We start from the raw sequence: 24,385 nt of genomic DNA, 5'->3' as shown, positions 1-24,385 counted from the left end.
AAGACTCCAAACAAATAGTATGGGACGCGGGTAAGGCCACCTGGAGAGGTATTCTGATACATGAAGGGTCTACCAAGAAAAGGGAAAGGAAGATCATCAAGCATAGGCTTAGGTCTAAAATATGCAAACTTGAAAGCGAGAACAGGGGACACCTGGGAGCAAATCGTGACAACATTAGTACAGCGCAACGCAAAAGGGAAGAACTGAGACTATTGGAACACGAACAAATTGTGGGCAAACTTCGATTTCTCAAACAGAAATTCTATGAGAAAGGGGACAAAGCTGATGCACTACTGGCAGCTAGATTAAGAAAACTAAGGGCGGAGCGAACAGTGAAAGAGATAACTGAAAAAAATCCCACGACTCCCCCCACCCCCTACACCATACCAGAGACTTTTGCCAACTTCTACGAGCGATTGTATACCTCGGAAGTGACCCCAGGCCAATCAGACACAGATCGATATCTCTCCCTGGTGGATATGCCCAAAATCTCGTACTCTGAAACTGACCTATTAGAATCCCCGATATCCGAACCCGAGGTCCGAGAAGCAATCAAAAGACTCACTGTAGGCAAATCTCCTGGAGAGGACGGGTACACTGCTGGGTTTTATAAAACCTTCAGCGCTCAACTTATACCATTCCTGACCGAGCTCTTCAATGAGCTACTAGAGACAGGGACAGCCCCCGACTCCTTCACAAAGGCCCTCATAACTGTGATTCCGAAAGAGGGAAGGAACCCCAAATACTGTAGCTCATATCGCCCAAATTCTTTACTTAACTTAGATGCCAAAATCTATACTAGGGTACTAGCTGCTCGGCTGGAACTACTAATCCCTCAACTCATACACAATGATCAAGTCGGATTTATATTGGGTAGGCAAGGGGCAGATACCATGCGCAAAACTCTCCATCTCATCCACTCATCACCAGAGCTATCAGGAAACCCTGCCCTATTGTCGATAGATGCAGAAAAAGCCTTTGATAGAGTGGAGTGGGGATTTCTGGGGGGGTTCTTTGCAAAGTGGGGATAGGGCCGAGATTTAGGAAGGGTATACAGGCAGTATACACATCCCCCAAAGCGTCTATCTCGGTCAACGGGGAATACTCCAGGTGGTTCGAACTAGGAAGAGGTACTAGACAGGGATGTCCCCTCTCCGCAATTCTCTTCGCGCTCTCCCTGGAACCGCTAGCCCAAAATATACAAGCCAACTCCAGAATAGAAGGCATACGATTGGGGACTAGAGAATATAAGTTAGCACTTTATGCTGACGACATACTTTTACACATTACAAACCCCTCTGTATCCGTCCCGCACGCTCTCCAATTATTAGAGGAATATGGCCAACTCTCTGGGTTTAAAGTAAACAAGTCTAAATCAATATTGTTCCCTTTACAGGGTACGCAAGAAGAAAACAAAACTAGGTATTCTCCCCTAGGCCTTAGACTTGAACACTATGTGCTTAAATACTTAGGCATCCAGATCACTAAAAACCTAACGGATTTATATGAGGCTAACTTCCCCCCGCTCCTCCGCAGTTTTTCGGCTGACCTGCAAAGATGGGACAAGCTTACAATTTCGTGGTTAGGGCGGATTAACGCCATTAAAATGGTATGGCTTCCCCGATTTCTGTACCCTTTCCAGATGTTACCTATCGAATTACCAAATGAGTTCTTCGTAGAGGCCAAAAGTCTCATGTTGAGATTTCTCTGGCAGGGGAAGAGGGCGAGGATCGGGTATGATACCTTGACGCTTCCTAAGGACAGAGGAGGAGTGGGTATTCCCGACCTGCGAGGATATTAGAAAGCCTCACAATTACGTGTCCTTATCCCTCACTTGCATCACCACAATCACGTCCAGTGGATCCACACGGACAACCATTATTTCTCTCCAGCCACAGTGTCAGAATGGTTATGGACCCCCCGTAAGAGAATCCAGCGGAAAATCAAGGGCCATCCAATATTGAGTACTATATGGACTATCTGGCAACCAGGCAAAGGAAGGAACAAGATTACCACCTGGCCGTCTCCACTGAGCCACCTACGGTCCCCTGGTATGAACCACCAAATACCCGACGTAGGTAGATTCCAACCCTGGTACGAGGCAGGCCTCGAAAGAGTAGGGCAACTCCAGAGAAAAGACAACTTCATATCTCTTCCAGACTTAACTGAAGCCCTAGGGATAGGCCCACTATCCACCTTCCAATACATTCAGATTAAAGGAGTCCTCACGAAACCTACGTGGAAGGAAAAGCTCCAGAGAGAACTCACCCCGTTCGAACAAATCTTGGACTCAAAGTCTGGACTTAAGGGTCTGATATCCTTAATGTATAGGGAACTTATCGAAGCAGGTGCTGGGTCCACGGAACGCCTCAGGAGCCGATGGGGAAGGGACCTGGGGGAGGAGATAGACCCGGAACAATGGGAATTGATGTGTAAAGCTGCATCCAAAACATCCTTAGCCACCCAATATAAATCACATGCCATTAAACTCTTACATCGATGGCAATACGATCCACTCAAGTTGTCCCGGATGTTCCAGACACTGAGCCCAAGATTCTGGCGAGAATGTGGAGAGACAGCCGACTACTGGCACATGTGGTGGAGCTGCCCACACATAAAGGTATTCTGGGAGGAAGTCCTGACATGGATCAAAGACATAAATGGCATACAAAGAGATGCTGATCCACGTCTGATTCTCTTTGGACTGGAGAGAGATGAGGATGGATGGACCAGACTCAGAGGTCTTGCCCCACAGTTACTCCTCGCAGCCCGAGCGCTGCTGGTAACAAAATGGAAATCCAAAACAGTCCCAAGTAAGAAAGAATGGGTCTGCCTATCAACCAACATCTACACAATGGAGACGATCACTGCTTCTTTGCACAACAAAGCGTCCCAATGCGAGACCTTATGGTCAGACTTCCGAAGTAAACATCTTTCAGAGACGACGGACTCCCAATCAGATGATGACACTGGACCCCGAGTAAAAACAAAAATCTTACAGCCCTCATTGAGAAACGGTGTTGATCCCAGAACTGTAGAGGACCACATGATAAGTGGGTAGAACTCTATCCACTGTGATCATACTGATAGAGAAAAGTGATGTCGCAAAGATGTCTGCCCAGCTAGGGGGAGGGAGGTGGGAGGGTGTGGGTTATGTTATTTTGCCTGTTACAACCAAGGAACAGACTTGAATATAGCAACGATTTATTGAATGATGAGATTCTAATGCCGTTTCTCCAATGTAACCATATGCTAACAGTGATATAACAAGTGAAATGCTTGAACTGTTCTTTTTTTTGTTTTGTTTGTTTCAAAACCAATAAAACCAAATAAAAAAAAAGCATGCTAGTACCCCTTGGGCTACTTGGGTGAATGAGTGTTTGAAGAACTTAGAGGGATGGATTAAGGGTTATAGAGTTAACACTTATGAAGGAATAAGAAATGTTGTAATGATGGAGTATATCTATGATGCCTGCTCTCCTGAGCTCAGACAGCACTTGGCTGATTCAAAAGAACTGGATTCTAAGAAACTAGCTAAGGCTGCTGACTTGTGGGTTGCCAAAAGGACTACTCACAAGGATTCAGGGGTAACTCAGAAAAAGGATGAGGGAAAGCAGCCTAAGAAAGACAACAAAGAGAATTCAAATAATTCCAATTCCAAAGAGGGCCCCAAACAAAATTCTAAGGGTAAGCTACAAGGGAAACCTAATCAGGCTAGTGCGCCTTCTGGTCCCAGACCAGAAGGAGGTCAGAACAAGCCCCCATTCATAAAGAGATTTGGAAAATGTTATGTTTGTGGCTCTACTGATCATGTGAAAGGGGATCCCGGATGTAAGGGTAAACCTTCAGGGGTCCACACTGTCTCCTTAGCCTTCGCTCCAGAGGAGGAAGTACATATGGCCAGTGGAAACTTTCAACTACTAGCTGAAGACCCCATTGGAGTCTCAGCTAGTTTATCTTTAGTATCCCTAGGGTTGTGGGAACAACAGAATTTAGATGTGTATAATTCTATCCCTCCCAATACTAAAGAGTATTATAAAGACAGTGTCCTAGTCAATGGTCAGGAGACCCCTGTCATTAGAGACACTGGGGCCAACATAACTGGTGGACAAATCTTTTTTAAAGGGGGAGGATGTTGCTAAGGCACCCAAACATCTCACCAAGTTAGCTAGAGGGCCTGTGCAGATGCTTCCCCAATTACCAGCTCTCATCCAGTGCAGCGAAATGACTATCAGGATACCTGTGAGTGTGCAATTTGAAGTACAAGGAAGGGTGCTGTTGGGCAATGATCTGAAAGAACTGGGAGTAGTGTCAAGTACTCCCAGACCTCCTAGTAAGAGATTACATGAGCTTACCAGACCTGCCAGGGAGAGGACCTTGAGGGGCTCTCCTGAGGAGATGATAGAAAAAGACATCACTCCTACTCCACTGGAGTTACTAACTGCTATTTCCAAGCAACCAGAAGCAAAGGGGAAACCCAAGCCTTCCAAGGGGAAACCAGCAGAAAGCACTCCAGTGCTGCCAACCAGGAAATCTCCTAGCATGTCAAAGATCACACCTGTGATCCCTCCTTCAGCGGAGGCTGAGAGTGAGGTACAACGCTGTGTGGTTGAACTAGAGCCTGAAGATTCAGATCTAGTAGGAGGCCAGGAACTCATTGGAGATCTTGACCCTGGGGACCATCCTGAGCTGCAGTCGTTACTGGCAGAAGGTGGCCCTAACAGGGCAGACTTCATTAATGGACAAAGAGAATGTCCAACTCTGGAAGGTCTTTGCCACCAGGCCGCTTCTCTGCTTGAAGGGCAAGAGCCTGGGAAGTATAGGTTACACTGGGAAGATGGCCTCCTCTATAGTGATCCGGCAGAGTCAATCCCTGGAGACTACAAGAGACTTGTAGTGCCCCAAGAGAACAGACTCCAATTCTTGCAACTAGCCCATGAGATACCTTTGGCTGGTCACTTGAGTTTCAAGAAGACCAAGGAAAGGCTCTCTCTCTACTTTTATTGGCCTAAAATGGGGGCTGAAGTAGACAAGTATTGCAAGAGTTGCCACACTTGCCAAACTTCTGGTAAAAGTGGCTCCAAGAACGTGGCACCTCTAGTGCCTCTCCCAGTGGTGGGAGTACCATTTGAGAGGGTAGGAATCGACATTGTTGGTCCCCTTGATCCTCCAACTTCTTCAGGCAACATGTGTATACTTGTTGTAGTAGACCATGCTACTATGTACCCTGAAGAAATTCCAATGAGGACTGTTACAGCTCAGGCTGTGGCTAAGGCCCTCCTTGGTATTTTTACCAGGGTTGGGTTTCCTAAGGAGGTAATATCCGACAGGGGGTCAAATTGTATGTCCCACTACATGAAGGCCATGTGGAAAAACTGTGGAGTTACCTACAAGTTCTCAACAGCCTACCACCCTCAGACAAATGGGTTGGTAGAAAGGTTTAACAGAACCATGAAGAGCATGATAGGAGCTTTAGAGGATCCCCTTAAGAAAAAGTGGGATCTCCTACTGCCATGCCTTCTCTTTGCATATAGAGAAGTCCCTCAGGAGGGAGTGTGTTACAGTCCCTTCGAACTTCTCTATGGCCATCCGGTCAGAGTTCCATTAGCCCTGATCAAGGAGGGGTTGGAGAGTGCTCCTTCCTCCACACCAGTCAGAGTCACTGACTATGTGATAGGACTCCGGAGGAGAATGTCACACATGATGGCTGAGGCAAGTGATGATTTGAAAGTTGGCCAGGCTCTGGTCAAACCTTGGCATGACCAGAAGGCCAACATGGTTGAGTTCGCTCAAGACCAGCTAGTTCTTGTTATGATCCCAACAAGGCAGAGGGCCTTGCAGGACAAATGGATGGGACCCTTCAGGGTTGTGGGAAAACTTGGAGAGGTGAACTATCTGGTGGAATTAGGCAATCCTAATGGGGCTCCTAGAATCTTTCACACCAACCGTATAAAAGCTTATGTCTCGAGACCAGAACTGGGAGCTCAGCTTCTAGCTTCAGCTCAAGAGGAGGAGGAGAGTGAACCTCTACCTGACCTCCTCAAAGGCAAACCTTTAGATGAGAAAATAGAAGGAGTTAATCTCTCTTCTAATCTGACACATGAGCAACAGGAGTAGTGCAAAGTTTTGTTAAATCAATTTGCCTCCCTTTTTTCTCTAGCACCAGGCTTGACCCCTTGGGGCCAGCATGATATCCATACTGGTGACTGTTTACCTGTCAAAAGCAGGGGCTACAGGATGTCAGAAAATGTAAGAACCCACATCAAAGGAGAGGTCAACTGTTACGCTCACCTGACTCCCACAGAGGCGCTGGGCTGGTTCGCGCTGCTGTGACCTCTTCTAAGGTGATGCGCAGGGTTCGGAAGACGGACTGGACCGGGCCCCCAAATCTGGCTTGTCTGGCTCGCAGAAGTATCCTTCTGTAGGCGAAAATAGGGGATTAACTGTCTGCGGGGTAATGCAATCTGCCTCCCACTTTCCCCTCTCACCCTCCTCGAAACCCTTCTGTGATTTCTCGTAGCGTCTCACCTTAGGGTCTGGAAGGACGAGCTCTCCATCCTGCTTCTAATGCAGGGGCGCGTTGGTATCCAATTACTTCACTGGATTTTCGGTTGGTGAGAACCAAACTTGCTTGGCTTCCAGGTAAGTTTTTTGATAAGAGGTTCCCCTTGTGTCCATGCATTAATGTACTAATGCTAGTGTCTTTTTCCCCATAGGGGCTGGGGTACGGAATGCCGGGGAACAGGCACCGACCCGAGATGAGAGGTGAAATCCTTGTAGAAATCAGGTAAGTCTTTAATGAGCGTTTTTTGGTAATGTCTTTTCATTCGCTCATTAACGCTGATGTCTCTTTTTCCCCTTAGGGGCCGGGGTCCGAAATGCCAGGATGCGGCGCGGACTCGAAATGAAGAGGGAATGAATCAACAGGTAAGTCTTAACATGGAGATTTAGCTTTCCTTATTCCCTTCTCTCTCTCACCTTTTGTTCTGGTCTTTTTCTCCCTAGGCGCTGGGGCGTGACTGCGAATCCGGATGATCGCTGCTGAACATGGAGGCGCCCTGTAAAGGTGAGTGGAATGCGGCGCTGCAGCGATCGACGCAATGAGCTTTTACATTAAAGTCTTCCTTTTCAGGATTGTCGGCGAGATGTCTCCGGGATGCGGATTTAGCAGGTAAGGACTTTTCCTTCTTCTGTTCTCTTCGTCTCTTCCTTTGCAGGTGATCCAGGATGGTGGCAGGCGTGGCAGAAGTCAGGATGCAGGAGCAGACACGGTGAGCGTCCAGCTGCTAGATGCAGAACAACGCGAAGCAAGTGTGGCTGTTCGGGTGGGGTTTAAATAGCCTTGGAAGAAGTTCCAAGTATGTATCCTTCCTCCAATCAGGTATGTATCCTTCCCCGACCACGCCCGGATGGTAAATTAGTCCCACAGGTAAAGTAGTTCCTTTCAGGCCCCAAGGAGGCCGGGATCCTGCAGCATGGTCTGCATCAGGTAAGTGCACCCAAGCACTCTCATAATGAGCCTGGCGCCTATGGCGCCAGGACTGGTGTCTTTTATGAGCCTGGCGCCATAGGTGCCAGGACACTGTCCAAAGGGCCCCTATATGGGGTTGCTGGGTCCTTCCTTGGGGACTGGATGTCCGCTTTCGGGGACGCAGGGCTTGAACCGGCTCCCCGGGAGCGGGCATCATGACATCAACAAGATGCTTGATATCGGGGTAATAGAGCCCTCTACTAGTCCATGGTCTAGCCCAGTTGTGTTAGTACCAAAGGCAGGATCCAAGGAGTTAAGATTCTGTGTGGACTATAGAGCCCTAAATGCAGTCACTAAGACGGATGCCCATCCTTTGCCAAGGACAGATGAGCTGGTGGATAGACTTGGTTCAGCCAAGTTCCTCAGCACATTTGATCTCACGTCAGGCTATTGGCAAATAGCCTTGACTGACCATGCCAAGGAGAAAACTGCATTCTCCACCCCAGTTGGCTTATTCCAGTTTATGGTTATGCCTTTTGGATTAAAGGATGCACCTGCTACATTCCAGAGGATGGTTAATCAGGTTCTGAATGGGATGGAGGACTTCTGCATGGCATACTTGGATGACATTGCAGTGTTCAGCCCTACTTGGAAAGAACATGTTGACCACCTAAGATATGTTTTGCAGGCTCTGGAACAGGCCCATCTGACCATAAAGGCAAGTAAATGCCAAATTGGTCAGAGTAAAGTGGTCTACCTTGGGCATGAGGTAGGAGGTGGTGAAATAAGGCCTTTGCTCAGCAAGGTTGAAGCTGTGCAAAATTGGACAACCCCTTCTACTCAAACCCAGGTGAGAGCCTTCCTAGGCCTCACTGGGTATTACAGGAATTTCATTGAGAACTATGGGTCCATAGCTTCTCCACTGTATGTAATCTCTTCTCCTAAATTCCCTAAAAAGATCAAATGGAATGAGGAGTGCAATCAGGCCTTTGAAAGCCTGAAGAAAGCCCTTTGTCAAACTCCAGTTCTCAGAGCTCCGGACTACCACCAACCCTTCATTGTACAAACAGATGCTTCCAATATAGGTATAGGTGCAGTACTCGGTCAACTGGATGAGAAAGGTAGGGAGCACCCTGTTTGCTTCATCAGTAGGAAACTGAAGGAACCTGTAACAAGGTGGGCAACTATTAGAGAGAATGTTTTGGCATTGTGTGGGCTTTGAAGAAGTTTAGACCATACTTGTATTGCTCTACTTTCATCATTCAAACAGACCACCAACCCTTGAGATGGTTGATGCTAATTAAAGGGGAAAACCCACGACTGCTAAAATGGTCAATCTGCCTACAAGGGTTTGATTTTACCATTGAGCACAGGTCAGGATATCACCACCAAAATGCTGATGGTCTCTCTAGGATGTTTATAACCGACTAGAGGTAAGAGACTCATCCAGGAGTGGATTAGATCCTCCTGTCCCTTAGTCTGGGGGTGGGGGGGGCAGTGTTAGGGAGAATTCTCATTCTATGGCTAATTTCCCTTACCTATAGAGTCCCGCAGCAGCTTTGCTGGATTTCAAGGGTTTTCTTTCTTTTTCCTGCTAAGAGTGAGACTCTTTTTCCCACTCTTAGGCATTTGTCCTATGTGTGTTCTAGGCTATTTTTGTGTTTAATGTCTATGGGATTTTCTCACCCCCATAGGAACCATCTTTATTCACATGTGTTACACCGCACCATCCGTGTAGTGACACAGGGGTGTCGTACCGACCCCCAAACAGACTCCATACCCTGGGACTGACTACTGTCTCCCAGGGAATGTAAAGTCCCAATTGACTTTACTAGTCAATTTTTATGAACTAAACCAGTACATCCCATCTTACTATGGAAGTACTGGAAAGGGTTAATAGTTTTTCACTCATGTTCATTTTCGAGAGGGTACCGTACAGTCCCTCTCTGAAATGTTTCTGGCTGGTGGCAGTGGTTACTACCATAAATATTCAAACGCAAATATTTTCCTATGGGATTTTCCCATTGTTCGAGGCTACAACATTTTCTGACAGCCTCTAACATAGCGCCGGTGCATTTTAATATTTACTTTGCTCTGGTAGGTTTTATTTGCCAGAACTTTAATATAGCTTCTTTCTCGTGTCTTTCTCTAAACTCCTAACCCAGGTTGGGGATCCTTTGTTTGTTCGTTTGGCCGGCTTCTGCCAAGAAGCTTTCCTTTCGGCGCCACTGAGTATGGGGTGGGTCCATTGTGTGGGAGAGGGAGTAGGACCCTTGGACAGGGTTGCCTCCGCAACCCATATCGCACTCTATCCTGAAAGGCTGGAGGGTCTCCCGCCAAGATCACCACTCCACTGTGTGAGTGACAGCTAGGCTGTATCAATGGGGATCTTTTTGCATAAAAGCAGGGTCCTGAGGACTGGAAGAGCAAGATGTCGCCACTGGAACTGAGAAGCCAAAGAGAAGAGAAGCCAAGGACATCTGCAACGACTGACCCACCGGTGAAGCCCTGCTGCAGCGGCTCACCATTTTTCTCCACACGACGAGAGAAGATCTTCATCTGCAAGAGCCTTCTTCCCTTGAGCTGGTGGGGCCAACCAGTTTGCCAATCACCTTCCCGGGCCTGCCTTGGTCGAATCTCCTGTACCCTGTACTCTGAGGCCGGATGGCCAGGCACCAGTCCACCCGGATCGCGATTTAAAGGAGCGTACCTTTTATTCGTCGGGCAGCACCGCGGCTGGTTTCATCCCTGAGTAGTGCAGTCACTCGAACCTTCCTCCACGACAAGAGCCTCTCTTCCTCTGCTGGATTCCCCCGAACTGCAGTAACTACTGCTACCGCAGGAGCCACTTCTTCAATTTAAAAGTACATTGTTCCGCCAGGCCACCCTTTCTTCGCGGTAGCACTAAAGGGGTTTTAAATCCTTGACCTGCCTGTTGAGTTGGCCGCCCCTCTCTCTTAACATTGTCTTTCACCTTCTGCATCCACCTTTTCAAAATCGTTAACCAAAGACTTGACTGCAGCTACAAGAGCATTTTTCTCCTGGGCCCTTGCCCTGTACCACTGACTCTGGCACAGGCCTACTGACTCTGGCTACATTTGTTAGACCTGCCTTCTTTAGATTGATTCTCAACTAGACTTGTGTTGCTGCACCTACTTTTTATAACTACCCTTTTCTTCCCCTTTCTAAACCTTGTGAAATGCCATTTTGCTCAGTTTTCATTTAAGTATTGCCTATACTGATGCACTGTCTTGCTTACTCTGGTTCACAAACTTAAGGGTAGTGTTGCTAGGGTGTGTAAGAAATTATTTCTATATAACTTGTGCTTTCGCTCCCTTGTGAGAAATTGTGAGTATCCCTTGTGTGTGGTTTTCAAGTGCCGTTTTGCTCCTTTTTCACTCTGGTTCACTTGGTCTACAATTTAACTAGGGAGTGTGTATATTTTTCCTTGACTTAATCTAACTTGCTTGATAACTGTGATAAATGTGTTTTAGTAGAAGTGTATAAAATAAATATATATCTACTTTTGAATACAAAGCTTTGGTCAGTGTTTCCTCGTGCATAGTACTGAAGGCCTATTGTGTAAACCCTGAATACTGCTCATCTCCCTCTTGAGATAAGTCTGACTGCTCAGCCACAGCTACCAACTAAATTTTTGTGGTACAGACTGATACCAAAGGGGATTTATTGCTCTCACCTGTAGTCCTAATCTTCTGTAGTGCTCCCTAAGGGAAACTGCACAGGATTCTGCCTAACAGGACTTACGGATAAACCCAGATAAAGTTAAAAAGATGGTTTATAGACATGATTGGGCAACCACAATTAACACTATGCATTCTTATGACTCCCTGAAGCACTTAAAATTAGATTACAAAACAGACAAAACGATTGCACCTTTTTCAACTATTTATCCTCGTCCCACTATTCAATGAAATTTCATTCGCTTTCGATGGAATCTTATTCTGACATCGTTTCTCCATGGTTTCAATCCCATGGCAACACAGATAACAATATGTCGTTTTTGTAACACCGTCTTTATATTGGAAACGTTAGAACATCGCTTTGCTGTGTAGCGCTCACGGGAAAGCGTTAGGTTTAATTCAATCGCTTTATTTTACACCGTACTGTAGACTCTTGCAAATCGTTTTGGCAGCTTTGCTTAGCAGGTCGCACAACCTCACCAGTCACAGCCATTGTAGGGTATCTGAGGTCTTTACAACTTGAATGAACTGTTTTTAGAATACTTTCATGAAATGAATTTTATTAATTTGGCGTTTATCCAAGTTTCTATCTGTTTTATCTGTTACTTTCTTGATGTCTATAATTAAACTATGTTTGCAAAATGTGTGAAAGGTTAGGTGATAACCATGTGACAATGCTAAAAATAAAGAATAATAAGCCCACAATAAATGATGAAACAATTAAAGAATTGACAGATTTTATGAACTCAAGAATATAATTAAGACAGATGCTAAACGTGGATTTACAACTAAACTGGAGCATAGTTGTAAACGATATATGTAAAAGTTAAATGATGCAATGTAAATGGGTATGTAGTAGGTAAATAGGGGAGCAAGTGTTCCATCGTCATTAAAATTTGGATTGGTCAAATGTAGTTCAGGAATACAAGTGCATAAAACAATTCATATTTGATGTTATGTAACGGTAAAGGTATATGAAAGCGCAGTAGAAAGGTTAAAATTACAAGTGATGGGGCCCTCCGTGGAATGCTGGGTGAAATGTGTGGGAGTTTAGGCTATATAACTGCATATAGCAAAAGTGATGGCAACTTTCCAGAACACCATTGCAAGAAGAGCCATATAACTGCCCGATCCATTTGGGCACAATGGGCAGAGCCCTACCAGCTTAAGGGGGGCTGCTCAGCTGCTCCCACAAGGTCCATAATTGAAGATAGTCAAATTCTGCCTGCCCAACGAATGGACATTGCAGTGAGTATCAGGTGCGGCGAATGGAGATCAAATCCCAACACACATGTACAGTTCATGTGTGCTATCGGATGAAAGTAAAGGAGCTCACACCCGCTCACAATTTAATGCTTGGGTCACTGCACCCCAAATGAATACCAAGTCTTTGACCACATGCCTCCTCCCTGTGGTGGGGGATGAAGTGGGGGTGGGACCATGGGATTGGAGGGGCCACGAATGCAGCCAGATGACAGCATTCCCAGCATGCCCAATTTTCTGGCATGACGCTGGGAATGGGACCTGGCAGCTGCCTTACTAGTATCAGGAATTGCCTTGGGATCTCCAATAGTAGCAGACTGGCAGTGACCATCGTTTCATTTTCTGGAGCAGTGGTAGAGAGACGATTGGCTGAGTGATTATAATCTTGACTATTAATCTTCTCAAAATAGAAATGTAAGTGGCATATTTGGCTGCAGTTTGAGAAGCCCAAGAGCAATCATTCCTGCAATCGTCTATTTAACTGCATATATGTTAAATTAGCGTCAATGTTCAGCTCAAGCACATGCATTCTTTATAACCAGTCTAGCAGGAGCTATAACTCTGCTCAGATGGCAAATTCAGCGCTGAAAGCCGAAATCAAAGACTAGACTGCTAGCAGCACCACGGAAAAATGACATGCTCTGTCAAGACGCCTGAACTTCCTTCCCAGTGGCAGTAATCCGTTAATGTAGGTTTCTTTATCAAATGCCTTGTTCCTTCACTTGACTAATTCTACTTGTTTTCCTAGTCAGCTGATAACTCCTCTTGCAATAATATAAGTGGCCACAATGTTGTCAGGATAGCCCATTCAATTCCTCCTGCGGAGGAAAAATGTACATTATGAATGTAGATCGGAATGTAAATGCAAGTCGACATAATGTAATTAAGGACATAAAGTTTTGTTTAAAAACGAGGCCTCAAATCACTCGAGAAATGGAAACCATCTTGGATGATATGTATTCAATCTTAATTGACCAGAAAAGCTTTGCTAGTAATGATGCATTTACTCACATTTTTGAATTTGCTGCACCAGCACAATTATTTAGAGGAAAGCTTTCACCGCCAAAAGTATGTTAAAGAACACAGATCAGCTGCTGTCATGCGAGCACTGAGCTTAAATGTACTCATTGCTCTCAGCTGCAAGGTTATCTTGCAAAGACTTAGTTTCTGAACTGCGGACGGCCTGGCTTCACAGAAAAGGGTAATCGAGCACTAACGGCATAAAGAGGCTGTCTTGGTGGTTGGAGGAGCACGATTTGAAATTGGAAAGGGGTCTTTGCCTCGATTATTCTTGCCTGTGTTTTCTGCAGCACTGTAAATTAAAGATTTCACAAACTAACCGCAACCAACCCAAAATCAATCTCAGCATTTTGTTTTCTGCCAACTACTAAGTTAGTGTTCACCCTCAAAGTCCAGAAGGTGGAGAATGGAACAATGTGCTGCTCTTTCACAACACTATTGTAAGGGACACTGAAAAGAGAAGGAACATTTATGAGGTGGAAATAGAGTGATCAATTTGGGCTCCAGACATTTTCTTGCCAAGATCATTCTGCACTATATTGGACCACACAACCTCCTATTGATTATTGCATCTACCTTCTACCACCAAGAAACGCAGAAGCACCCTCTCCTTCCCATCTGTTTCTCTTCTGCCTCTCTAATCTCCCTTTTTCTGGCAGTCCTTTTCTTTCTCCCTCCTCCACTTCCGTCTGGGCTTCCAGTAGGGAAGTGCGGCTCGGTATAGAGATCTTTTTGGTTAAGGGATTGGCTGACTCACCCGAGTCGCCACTGCCCAGGCGTTCCCGTCCTCACTTTACCCACCTCTTACCCCTGTGGCACAAGCCTCTAAAATGCTGCTCTGTTATCTTGGAATTCAGAATCACATACATGGCAATATGCCAGGACCATAATCCACTAGCTGATCCGGCAGCCTGTTCCACCATTCGTGGCTCCTCCAGCCAATCATGAGCCGATTCGAACCTGGTAAGCTGCGGCAGCAAAGTCACACGGCCCAAGCACTGCGTTTCCACTGTACCGGGCCACAAACGGTTGTAGAATCTTCAGAGTCTGATTCTTTTAAGGGGCAGTAGCAGCTACATATGACATATGGCAGTCACCTGTCCAGGGCCACTGTGTTGTAAGGGAACCAGAGGTTCCTCGCTATACCGCCCGCTCATAAGAATGTGAACGGAGGATAGCACAGGGGCAACGCGCTAGTCTCGGAAGCAAGACCACTCAGAGCAATGAAGGTTCAAATCCCGGATCCACGATTAGATGCCAAACTCGGGTACGGTATTCACACGTTATAAAAAAAACAACTCTATACAAATACAAATATAGCCTCTGTAGGGGTCTGCTCCACAAGACACCCCTGCCCCCACACACACAAACAGGCAAGAAGGGCACATCATTACATTATGTATGACAATGCAAAGCCAGAAATGATCAAATTTGAAAATTGCCACCAAACAAGGAGCTTGTTATAGTAGGTAACGCTGACGCTGGATTTGTCAAAACACAGCGGTCACACGCCTATAAAGTAGATGAGGGCAAACTAGAGACAATGGGTTAGACATCAGAAAGAAGGTGAATTACAAGATAATAAACAGGGCAGCCGGGCTATTACAATTCAATTCCTTAATAGAGTGATATGAAGCTGCCAAAGTAAACCTACTCAACAAGACACAACATAGGATCCCTTTCTAAAGAAAGAAACAGATTTTTAAAAAAATGAGCTGAAAAGGGGATTTTTTTTAAAAAATGACGAAAAATCAAAAGCAGAAAAAACGACTACATGTTTTACATTACTCAAAAAAAGAATATAAACAGTGTCAAAGCACACGTTTTCAGACGCAAATAAAAAATTAAGGCGGTATGAGAAAAGTATCATCACACAACTCTGCCAAGAAATTAAGGCGTGGGACTCACTAGCATAGGTAGGCAAACAAAAAAGAACACAAATTACAAACCCAGAACGTGAGAACGACATGCAGATACAATCTCACATGCGGAGTCGCGAGAAAAGAAGGCATCAGGCCCAGGAGAAAACCAACAAATCCAGTGAGCAACTCACTACTTCTTGGCAAGATCTAAAAAGAAATCGATAACACAACGTAACCCCATAATCACCAGCCTCTGGAACACTTCCAAAAGCCCTATTGAGATGAGAGATGAATGTGGCTTAGAGTGAGGAAAGGAATTCACACACCAAAGGTTCTTCTAGTCAGCTGCCTCTCTTCAAACTCAAATCTTTTCCCCACTCACATTGAAGATCCTGTTTCTCCTAGGGGACACACATGGACACAATAGTGTAGTTTTCCCATGAAGACATCCCATCGAGCAGGACTATACCCAGGATAGAGAAATCGGGTTCAAAGGGGAAGGTGAAGAGAGACTCCCTACCACTGACCCAACTCTGAAAATCTACAGTAGCACCCTCGACTTGCCTCTCACAACATCCATCACACAAACCAAATAGCGCAACTCCAAATCTTGTCACCTCACCATGCCTCTACAATAATGCACAGGCCAATGACGCGCTCCCGGTCGCACACACAAACCCTTAAGGTAAGCAGTACACAGATGACCCGCGCACACAAATGCAGGCAATGGTAACACTCACCGTGACTCTTGCAGCTGATCTAAGAGCAACCTCTGCTCTGCAGCACTAACCGAGGTGCCAAAGCGCTACTAGGTCATGCAAATGGTAAATAACACACTTGGGCAAATTCAAGACCGAGCACCAAGCCCACGGGACTGCTTTTGGAACCTTTTCCAAAACCTCTACATTCTACATGATCTGGTGAACTGTGTTACTAGTTCTTAAAGCAAGTTAGAGCAAGTCAACTGCACCCCCGCTTCAACATGTGTCAGTTTCCTGAAGACAACAGATTCGCGTGAACCATTTTATTTTTTCACATACCCATGACAGCTTTATGTTAACCAGATATGTTTTTCCAGGTAATGCCATTTAATGTGCCCTATAATTGGATGTATCTTGCATTCAAATCAAACTCACTGCAAATAAAATGTCGGGTAACTAGGGCTCAAATATTAGACCCGCTTTGTGCAGAATGACTAACACCTAACAGTTAACGTCAGTCATTGGGGCAGAAATATGGCCCTAGAACAGAGGTCTGCAACCTTTGGGTCTCCAGATATTTCGGACAACAGTTTCCATCAGTCCACTCCAGATCAGTCAATCGTGGGAGTCGTAACCCATCCCATCTGGAGAGCCACAAGTTGCAGTTCATGGCCCTTGAAGATGGAAACTGCCATTAGGTCTTCTAAGCCACACCTCCAGTCTGTTGCACCTCCCTCTTCATGCAAGAGAGATGGAGGGAGTGTGACCAGCGGTGCATGAAACATACGTGATAGACAGTGTTGGGGTGCCTGAAAGGGCCTAACACCTTCCAATTGCTGTTCACAGGCACCTACGGGTGTAACCATCTCCTCATCAGGACCTCAGAACTGTGTTAAAGATCTAATGGAGGGTGTATCGGGGGAAGTCCGTAGCAGTTAGGCGAGCAAAGATTGAGTGTGTTCTATGGGATGAACCCTCATTTCGACACAATCCTCATGGTGTCCCCATCAGTGGCTCTCCCCAGGTGGTCGGGTAATAAGGATTACAAGGGCGGGGGGCTGAACCTTTCCTAGGGAAGGTGTTAAAGGCCATAGTGATTTGCATCCAAGTACAGGCATCTGTACACTGCGCAAAAGAGCACACCAATCAACAGAGCTGGCAATGCATAGCACATGTAGAAATCACGCGTGCCAAAAAAGACAATCCATCACCTGCAAATTTTCCAATCCCTTCTTTGTATTCTTCAAGTACTTCATGGTGCTCTGCCCTGTGAGTAAGAATAGAAAAAACAGCAAATCAGTCTAATCTACAGGGACACAGCATCACGCACAGGGATTACATTAAATCCAGCACCTATCAGGCACAGGGATTACATTAAATCCAACACCTATCAAGCACAGGGATATTAAATCCAACACCCATCAAGCACATGGATTACATTAAATCCAACAGGGTTTACACTCAACCAACACCAGGAGGGAAGACCATCCCACGTCCTCATATTTGGCCCAGCCGCTGTTCCCAAAGAGAGAAAAAGAGAAATGCTACTGGAGGATACAGCATAGTCAAAAGAGGTGATCTGACTTTTGCTGCAAATGAACATCTGGATCAGAATTTAGAAATTAGAGCAGAGGACCAAGTTTGACTAAAGAATCTGACTTCGTAAAGACAGAGTCCTTCATAGTCTGAAAAATGAATAAAACGTGCTCTCAAAAGTATATGGCATGCTCAATTCCAGATTATGCGCCAGTGAGAAGGAGAAATTACTTGAGTTATGTTCTTTGCATGGATTCTTCTCCCACATTTTCCTCGTCTTGACAGATGTTTATCCAGCGTTAGCTGCTGGAAAATGTTTTCAACAGGGGCGTAGTGCCGCTAGAAAGTCTCGACTCCCTCGCATTCAGCCCCGCCACTCCTCGACAATGAGGGGACATTGTTCGCTGTATAAAAGGGATGCACCATGCCCCCTTACCTCAGTCCCCCAATGTGTTCCCCTAGGACTCAGCCTACGTGACAAGCATCAATGTGAAAGGGCAATTTAATAAAAACCAATCAACAATAGCCAGCAACCTTTTTTTGTTTTTTTAAACTTCATTATTATTTCCAACAACAAAGAACCCAAAAGAAAAAGTAAAACACAAAGAATGGCCGTACAGTGGCATACCTCGCATCATGGTATTAATTGCGAAAATAACAATGTTCGACCCACGTCCCATGCCTCCCTTCTGAGAAATGTCCACTCTTGTAATATTCCCATCATGTGCATGCTTCAAAGCCAGCAACTGATTCCATTACAGTCCAAGTATGCCACTGGCCCCCTAACTGAACCCAGACCAAGGACTGCAACAAATAAACAATGAACCTAAGCCCTAGCATGCTTAGCCCAGGTTTCCGCCCCCCAAAGCCCCTCCTCCCGCCCTGATGCCGCTAACACCCTTCCCAATCGTACACCGTGATCTGGTCACACCGTCACACCAACCTTCTGGCTGTCATGGGGCCTATCCTCTGTGGGTGCAAACATTGCCTGTGTCAGCATATTCCATGCAGCCACATTACTGTCCTTTGCACACCGTGTGGTGCCATATCACTGTCTTTGCCTCCGCCCACCGCTTCAGACCCCCCACCATACCACACCTCAATCCTGGGTCTTCCAGGTGTCATCCATGCAATCGCTATCCTACACTTTGCCCAAATACATTTAAGATCTTTCATCCTAGTAAGGTGCGACTCCTCTCGCCTACGAGGAATCATGCCCAATAAGCATACCTCAGGTGTCCAGTCATGTATGTTGAACCCCCCTGACATCACCTTACACGCAACCTCTTGCCAGAAAGTCCTGATCACTGGACATTACCAAAACATATGCAGCATACCTGCCCGTTCACTTGCACAACTGGGGCATCTCTGCTCTCCTGCACCCAGGAATCATGAGATTGCCTGTGGGGTCAGATATGCCATATGTGTGACATATAATTGCATAATTTTCAGTCTAGCGGTTTTCAGACACCCTCCACATACATAGCCGCACCCTAGCCCACTCTCCCTCCATGAATTCTCGGCCTACATCTTCTTCCCACTGGGACCATACCCTGAGCTCCGACGTTGTAAGCGTGCCCAGTAACATATCGAAGAGCCTAGAGATCACATGAACACCCTCCGGCAAATCATAGAGTCCAGAACCGTGTACTCCTCCATGCCTTGCCAGAATTCCAGCCACTAGGCTTCCGCTGCCCCGATCACCCTGTGATGTGTTAAGAAGTGACCTCTAGGGAGGCCGTACTGTTCCTCCAGCTCCGGGAAGCTTGCCAAAATGCCCCAAGGTGATAATCCCGTTTGGCTCCCAATGTCATCTGAAACAGCAAACCTCGCCTCAGTCTCTCCCTCGCAATCAGTGTCCACAATCTGTTCCAGAGTCTCCACCCTAACTGCAATAGCACAGACGTATCAAGCCTGTGAAAAAACAGCCTGGGGATATCATACGGTAAATGTACAAAGTGGTACAAAAGCCACAGCAGCACTATCATTTTAAGGATCTCCACTTTGCCAATCATGAACAGTGGAAGCTTACACCAGAACTCCATGGACCTCCCTATTCACTTCCATGCCCGTAGCGTGTTCATCTTGTGCTCCCGCCTGGGGTCGTGGTAAACATCTACCCCCAGATACCGAAAAGTGTCAACCGCCCACTGCAACTCTAGGTTTGGCAGAGAGTCCCCACCCTAGCCTGACTAAACCAGGCAGAGGGAACAAACATGACTTGTTCCTACTCATGGATGTACTTGAGTCGCGCAAAACCATCCAGAACCCCCAGCATGTTTGGCAGTGGCAGATTAACCACCGGGTTCTGTAGATAGAGTAACAGGTCGTCTGCGTACAGAGAGACCACATGTGTGCTTCCCCCTACCAGTATGCCAGTTTCTTTGAAGTCCACTCTAAGGAAGGCCACCAGGGGTTCCAGAGCCAAAAAGAACAGCATGGGGGAGAGCAGGACCCCTGCTTAGTCGCTTTGCATAATTCCTACCTGTCCGAAATATGCTTCCCCGTCCTGACTCTAGCCATTGGTTTCAGTTGGATCAGTTTTACCCACCTCAAAAACCTCAGTCCCATCCCAAATTGTTTCAGGGAGGCGTGTAGCCAATCTCACCACATTGAGTCGAAGGTTCTTATCGCATCGAGCAAGGCCACTACATAATCTGCCCTAGCATCGCAAGTATGGTCTATAACATGATGCAGTATGTGTAAATTCCAGGACATGTTCCTACCTGAAACATATCCTGTTTGATCATCTTGTATTATGGCGCTAAATCACAATGTGCAACCTGTTTGCCAGAAGCGCTGTGAAAATCTTGCAGTCTTGGGGACTTAATAGGTTTTAGTATTGGCACAATTATGGACTCCCTAAGGGATTCAGGCAGTTGCCCTTCTCAAAGGCCTCCTCTGGCATTTGCAAGAGTTGGGGTGCTAGAGTGCCTGCCTATTCTGCCAAGAGGCCGTCTGCCCCTGGCGTTTTATCCGTAGGCAACCACTTTATGGCCGTTAACAGTTCATCCGCAGTAATCTGAGCATCCAACATTTAAACCTGTTCCCGTTCCAGACGGTGCAGTGAAGTATGCGACAGGGCGTCCTGTATGTCGGCAGCAGTACCCTCATCCCCTGCACTATACAACTGCTGGTAATACCGACTAACGACTGAGTTTATTTCACTTTGCGCCTTCCATTCCTCCCCACACTCTTCTTTGATGGAACAAATGTTTGCCCTTCTCTCCTATCCCTGCGTGCGCCCCCACCCCATCTTGCCAATCGCCTCGCCCCTCATCCCCACCTAGAAGGATTCCCACAGAGTTCCTGCACTATCCACACTCCCTGAGTTTAGTGCAAAGAACTCAATTTTGTCCCCATATGGCTTCTTAACGACCCATCAAGCAGCGCCTCCGCTCTCAGTTACCAGGTCGGAATCAGTGGCCTACTTTTGGTATTCTGCCATGTGACTACCAGAGTACTTGAAAAAGGAGGGGACATCGTGGTCTGGAGCATATGTATTGATTATGCAGATCTCTCGCTGTTCCAAGAACCTGTGCACAATGGTCATTCTGCCCACATTATCGCACTTGGACTGGAGCAGCTTAAACGGTACAGAAGGGGCCAATCATATAAGGGTACCCCTAGCGTAGGCTGAAAAGGCAGAACCAAAAACATGCCCCCCCCCCACTTCACGTGGAGTATGGCCCGTCTAGCCTCTGTGAGATGTGTCTCTTGCTGGATAGCTATAAGTACTCCTTTGCTATGTATGCACTCTGTTGCGTTTGACAAAACTATTAAGCCCCTGGATATTCCAGGAAACAATCCCAATGTCCCCCATCACAGTTCTGCAATCCCAACCCATCTTGCCGTCGCACTCGCCCCTCCTCAGAACCTCCTACCTCCCCCTCGACCCACCGCACCCCAAACAGCCACCGACCTCCTACCAGTGCGAGAGCACAGAGTACCCCACCATCCTGGATTCTCCCCTTTTCCAACATATAATCCCTTTTGGGCATACAGTCCCCGTCTATGAGATCCCCAACTCAGAAACTGAGCGAGATGACACAAATAGATTTGGAAAAATACCTATCTTGCCCTAACTCTAAGGGAATGCGCCCCAATGAAAAGAAAAAAAAGGGAAGACAAAAGTAAATTTCTGAGACCGCCAGGGGGCGTGGACCGTGATGGCCACGTGAAGCTGAGCTCTAAAGTTTCCCATCCTCAGAGCTTGGAATAGAGCTTTCTCCCCAGTGTTGAGCAGCATTGTTTTGCTGGGAATCCTTGGAGCGGGTCGTTGCGGAGCCGCGGCGAACCCCGCAGTGCAGTTATATGGCCTTGGTGTGGCCGATGGCTGAGGCGAGGAGGAGAATATGCAGGGGACTAGGAGAGGGCGTTGCACATATCACATCCCGACGGAAGGCCCGAGAGGGGGAGGCCTGGCGAAGGAGTGTGGTGGCTGGTAGCAACGGTGGAGATGCTGCAGCAAAGCGGACAAGGGAGCAGCAGTGTGCTCAGGAGCAGGTAAGAAAATGCTGCAGCCCGGTGCCGCAGTTTGAGACACGACCTGAGGAGACAGCAGGCAGCAGCAGACAGTGTTGCACTATGGCACTATGTGGGGGAAAGCAGATGCAACTGGAGTCCTGCTGTGCTGGCAGGAAAAAGACTTTGGCCTTAAAGAAGTGGCAGAGGGTAACCTAGGCCCACGGTATGTACAGGCCTAGTTGTGGGGAGGTCTGTATATTCAAATAGGTTGAAAAACACAATCCCTATTCTTAATCTTTCATCTCACTCCACCAACAGGATAATGGATCATATATATAAAAATAAGGAGTCAGATGATTTCTATCTACACTTGCACCTCATCACCCAGACATAGCAGTCCGCTAGATCACCCGGCACTCTGAGTCCTGAAAAAATGGACTGTGTGCGTCAATTACAAACACCTTTGCATCAAATATATTTATTCCAATTAAATTCAAATATCTAAAAATATGAAAGACCCGGACATAATACCGTGGAAACTACAACATGGAAACTGAATTTAAAACAGCATAACAAAAACATTACAACGTACAACATTCTCAATGTGTCATTAAAATATTGATCCCGACATGTTTCTGTTCATCAAGCCCAATGTAGGGAGAACATTCACCGTGTTGAAAGTGTCATTTCTGGCACCACCAATGGAAAAAATCAGTGCCTACAAATCAAGAGAAAACAAGGCGGATGCTAAGTAACACTGGGGGAGGTCAAACAAATAGTGTTCAGACAATTATACTGAGAACAAATATCAGCATCACAATGAGTAAAGCCCGTAAGTCAGCCAACCTCTACCGGTTCCAAGACATGAAACTATGGAAATTACCTTTGAGTGGTGTTATTCTGGCGGGAGTCTTCTAATAGAAAATTGCCTCGTATCCCGCCACTGGGAGACATAATTTCGGGGTCCTCTAAGTATGCCTAGGCATTATAAAGGTCCTGAAGTAACAGACAACAAACACAGACCACATGCTCTGTGTCAATAACAGACATCACCAAACAGAAATCACAAATCGACTTCCAATTTACATTGACATAATTACCTCCACTGGAATATTGGGTGACAACTGGGTATCTCCAATCCAGGACGAAAAATGACAGAAAAGTTTCTCAATATCTCACAGGACAACACCTGCATCTGTAAACAAAATTAAGAGTGCCAGATGATGAATTGCACCATCCGCTAAATCAGGGCTCTTACAAGTAATGCACCTGAACTCGAATACCAAAAGGCAAAACGCAGGGCACCCATGGCATATAGCCAGTGACCACACATGCGGCACGTGAATAATCTCACAACCACCACCAAAGATGTAATGGGGAATGGAGGAGTGTCACCCGTGAATCTTAAACTTATAGAAAAAATTGAATTTAAATACCCCACCTCGTATCCACATATCATGCAGTGCTCTAATGAACCAGGGCGGCCGTGAGGTGGCAGGAAACCCTGACCCCTCATCTGAGTGGCGTAAACAACGGACTCACCTGTCTGCTTCAGGAGGGGACTTCCTAGGCACAATGTCCGCACTGTCTGGAGCAGTGAATTACCATTGCCAAACACTGACCCAGATCCAAACAAAAGCGCAACGCAGATTCACATGAAAGCGCAACATCACCGAAACCGGCGAAGGACTACAAGGCAAAATCCTGGAGAACAACGACAAGGTGACTAACTGCCGGCGCGAAGGGGGGCGCCATATTGTAAGAGTGCACTCTGTAACCATCTTCTACCACGACTCGTTATCCGCGATCAATTCAGAACCCCATAAACAAAGGGCGGGGAGGCCAACTCAGACATGTGATGTTGAAGGAATCTATAGGCATTCTATGCCATCAAATATTCAGTATAGTTTACGTCAGCACATACACTTCCAGATGCAATGACAACCTGTTATTGAACATCAAACCATCTCGAACAGTAACGGAGCATGGAGGTCGGCCTGGTGCTGCCTTGATATTGACAGCAGAGAATGCCTGGTGTGGACTGGTGCTAGTAGTGCACAGAGTAGATCTGGTTGTATTTTACATACTGCAGTCCCCACAGATCTGGAGGAGACCTGTTGTGGTGTGAAGCACCAAGGTGCAATGGAGGTCCCCCTTTAAAGACACTGACCCGGAGCCCCGGAAAGAGTGGGTGATGGAGGAGGGGCCTGGACATGGCTCACACGACAGGAGATGGACTGACGACGCTGGTAAGGGTACACAGACAGAGGCTCCTGTGACACCAGGGCAGTGAGCTAAGGAGACAAGGTGGGAGTGGTGCAGAACTTCTAGGGACTGGTGCCGGTGTCCTGTGTACGCAGCAGT

At 46.5% G+C, this 24,385-nt stretch overlaps 1 protein-coding gene across 2 annotated transcripts in view; it reads right to left on the bottom strand.

The window, feature by feature from the left end:
• The window catches only part of QTRT2 (queuine tRNA-ribosyltransferase accessory subunit 2), a 431,085-nt gene that overhangs the window by 334,195 nt on the left and 72,505 nt on the right, over positions 1-24,385 (bottom strand). For both annotated transcript variants that reach the window (XM_069635894.1, XM_069635895.1), the window contains exon 3: positions 17,230-17,285. In XM_069635894.1, coding sequence (XP_069491995.1) covers positions 17,230-17,285 — 56 coding nt within the window. The remainder of the gene's footprint in view (positions 1-17,229; positions 17,286-24,385) is intronic.

Source organism: Ambystoma mexicanum, chromosome 7p (assembly GCF_040938575.1).
Source record: "Ambystoma mexicanum isolate Mex_15411 chromosome 7p, UKY_AmexF1_1, whole genome shotgun sequence".
NCBI lineage: Eukaryota > Metazoa > Chordata > Amphibia > Caudata > Ambystomatidae > Ambystoma > Ambystoma mexicanum.
Note: the sequence above shows the minus strand (reverse complement) of the source record. Positions and strands in the feature narration are given on the sequence as shown.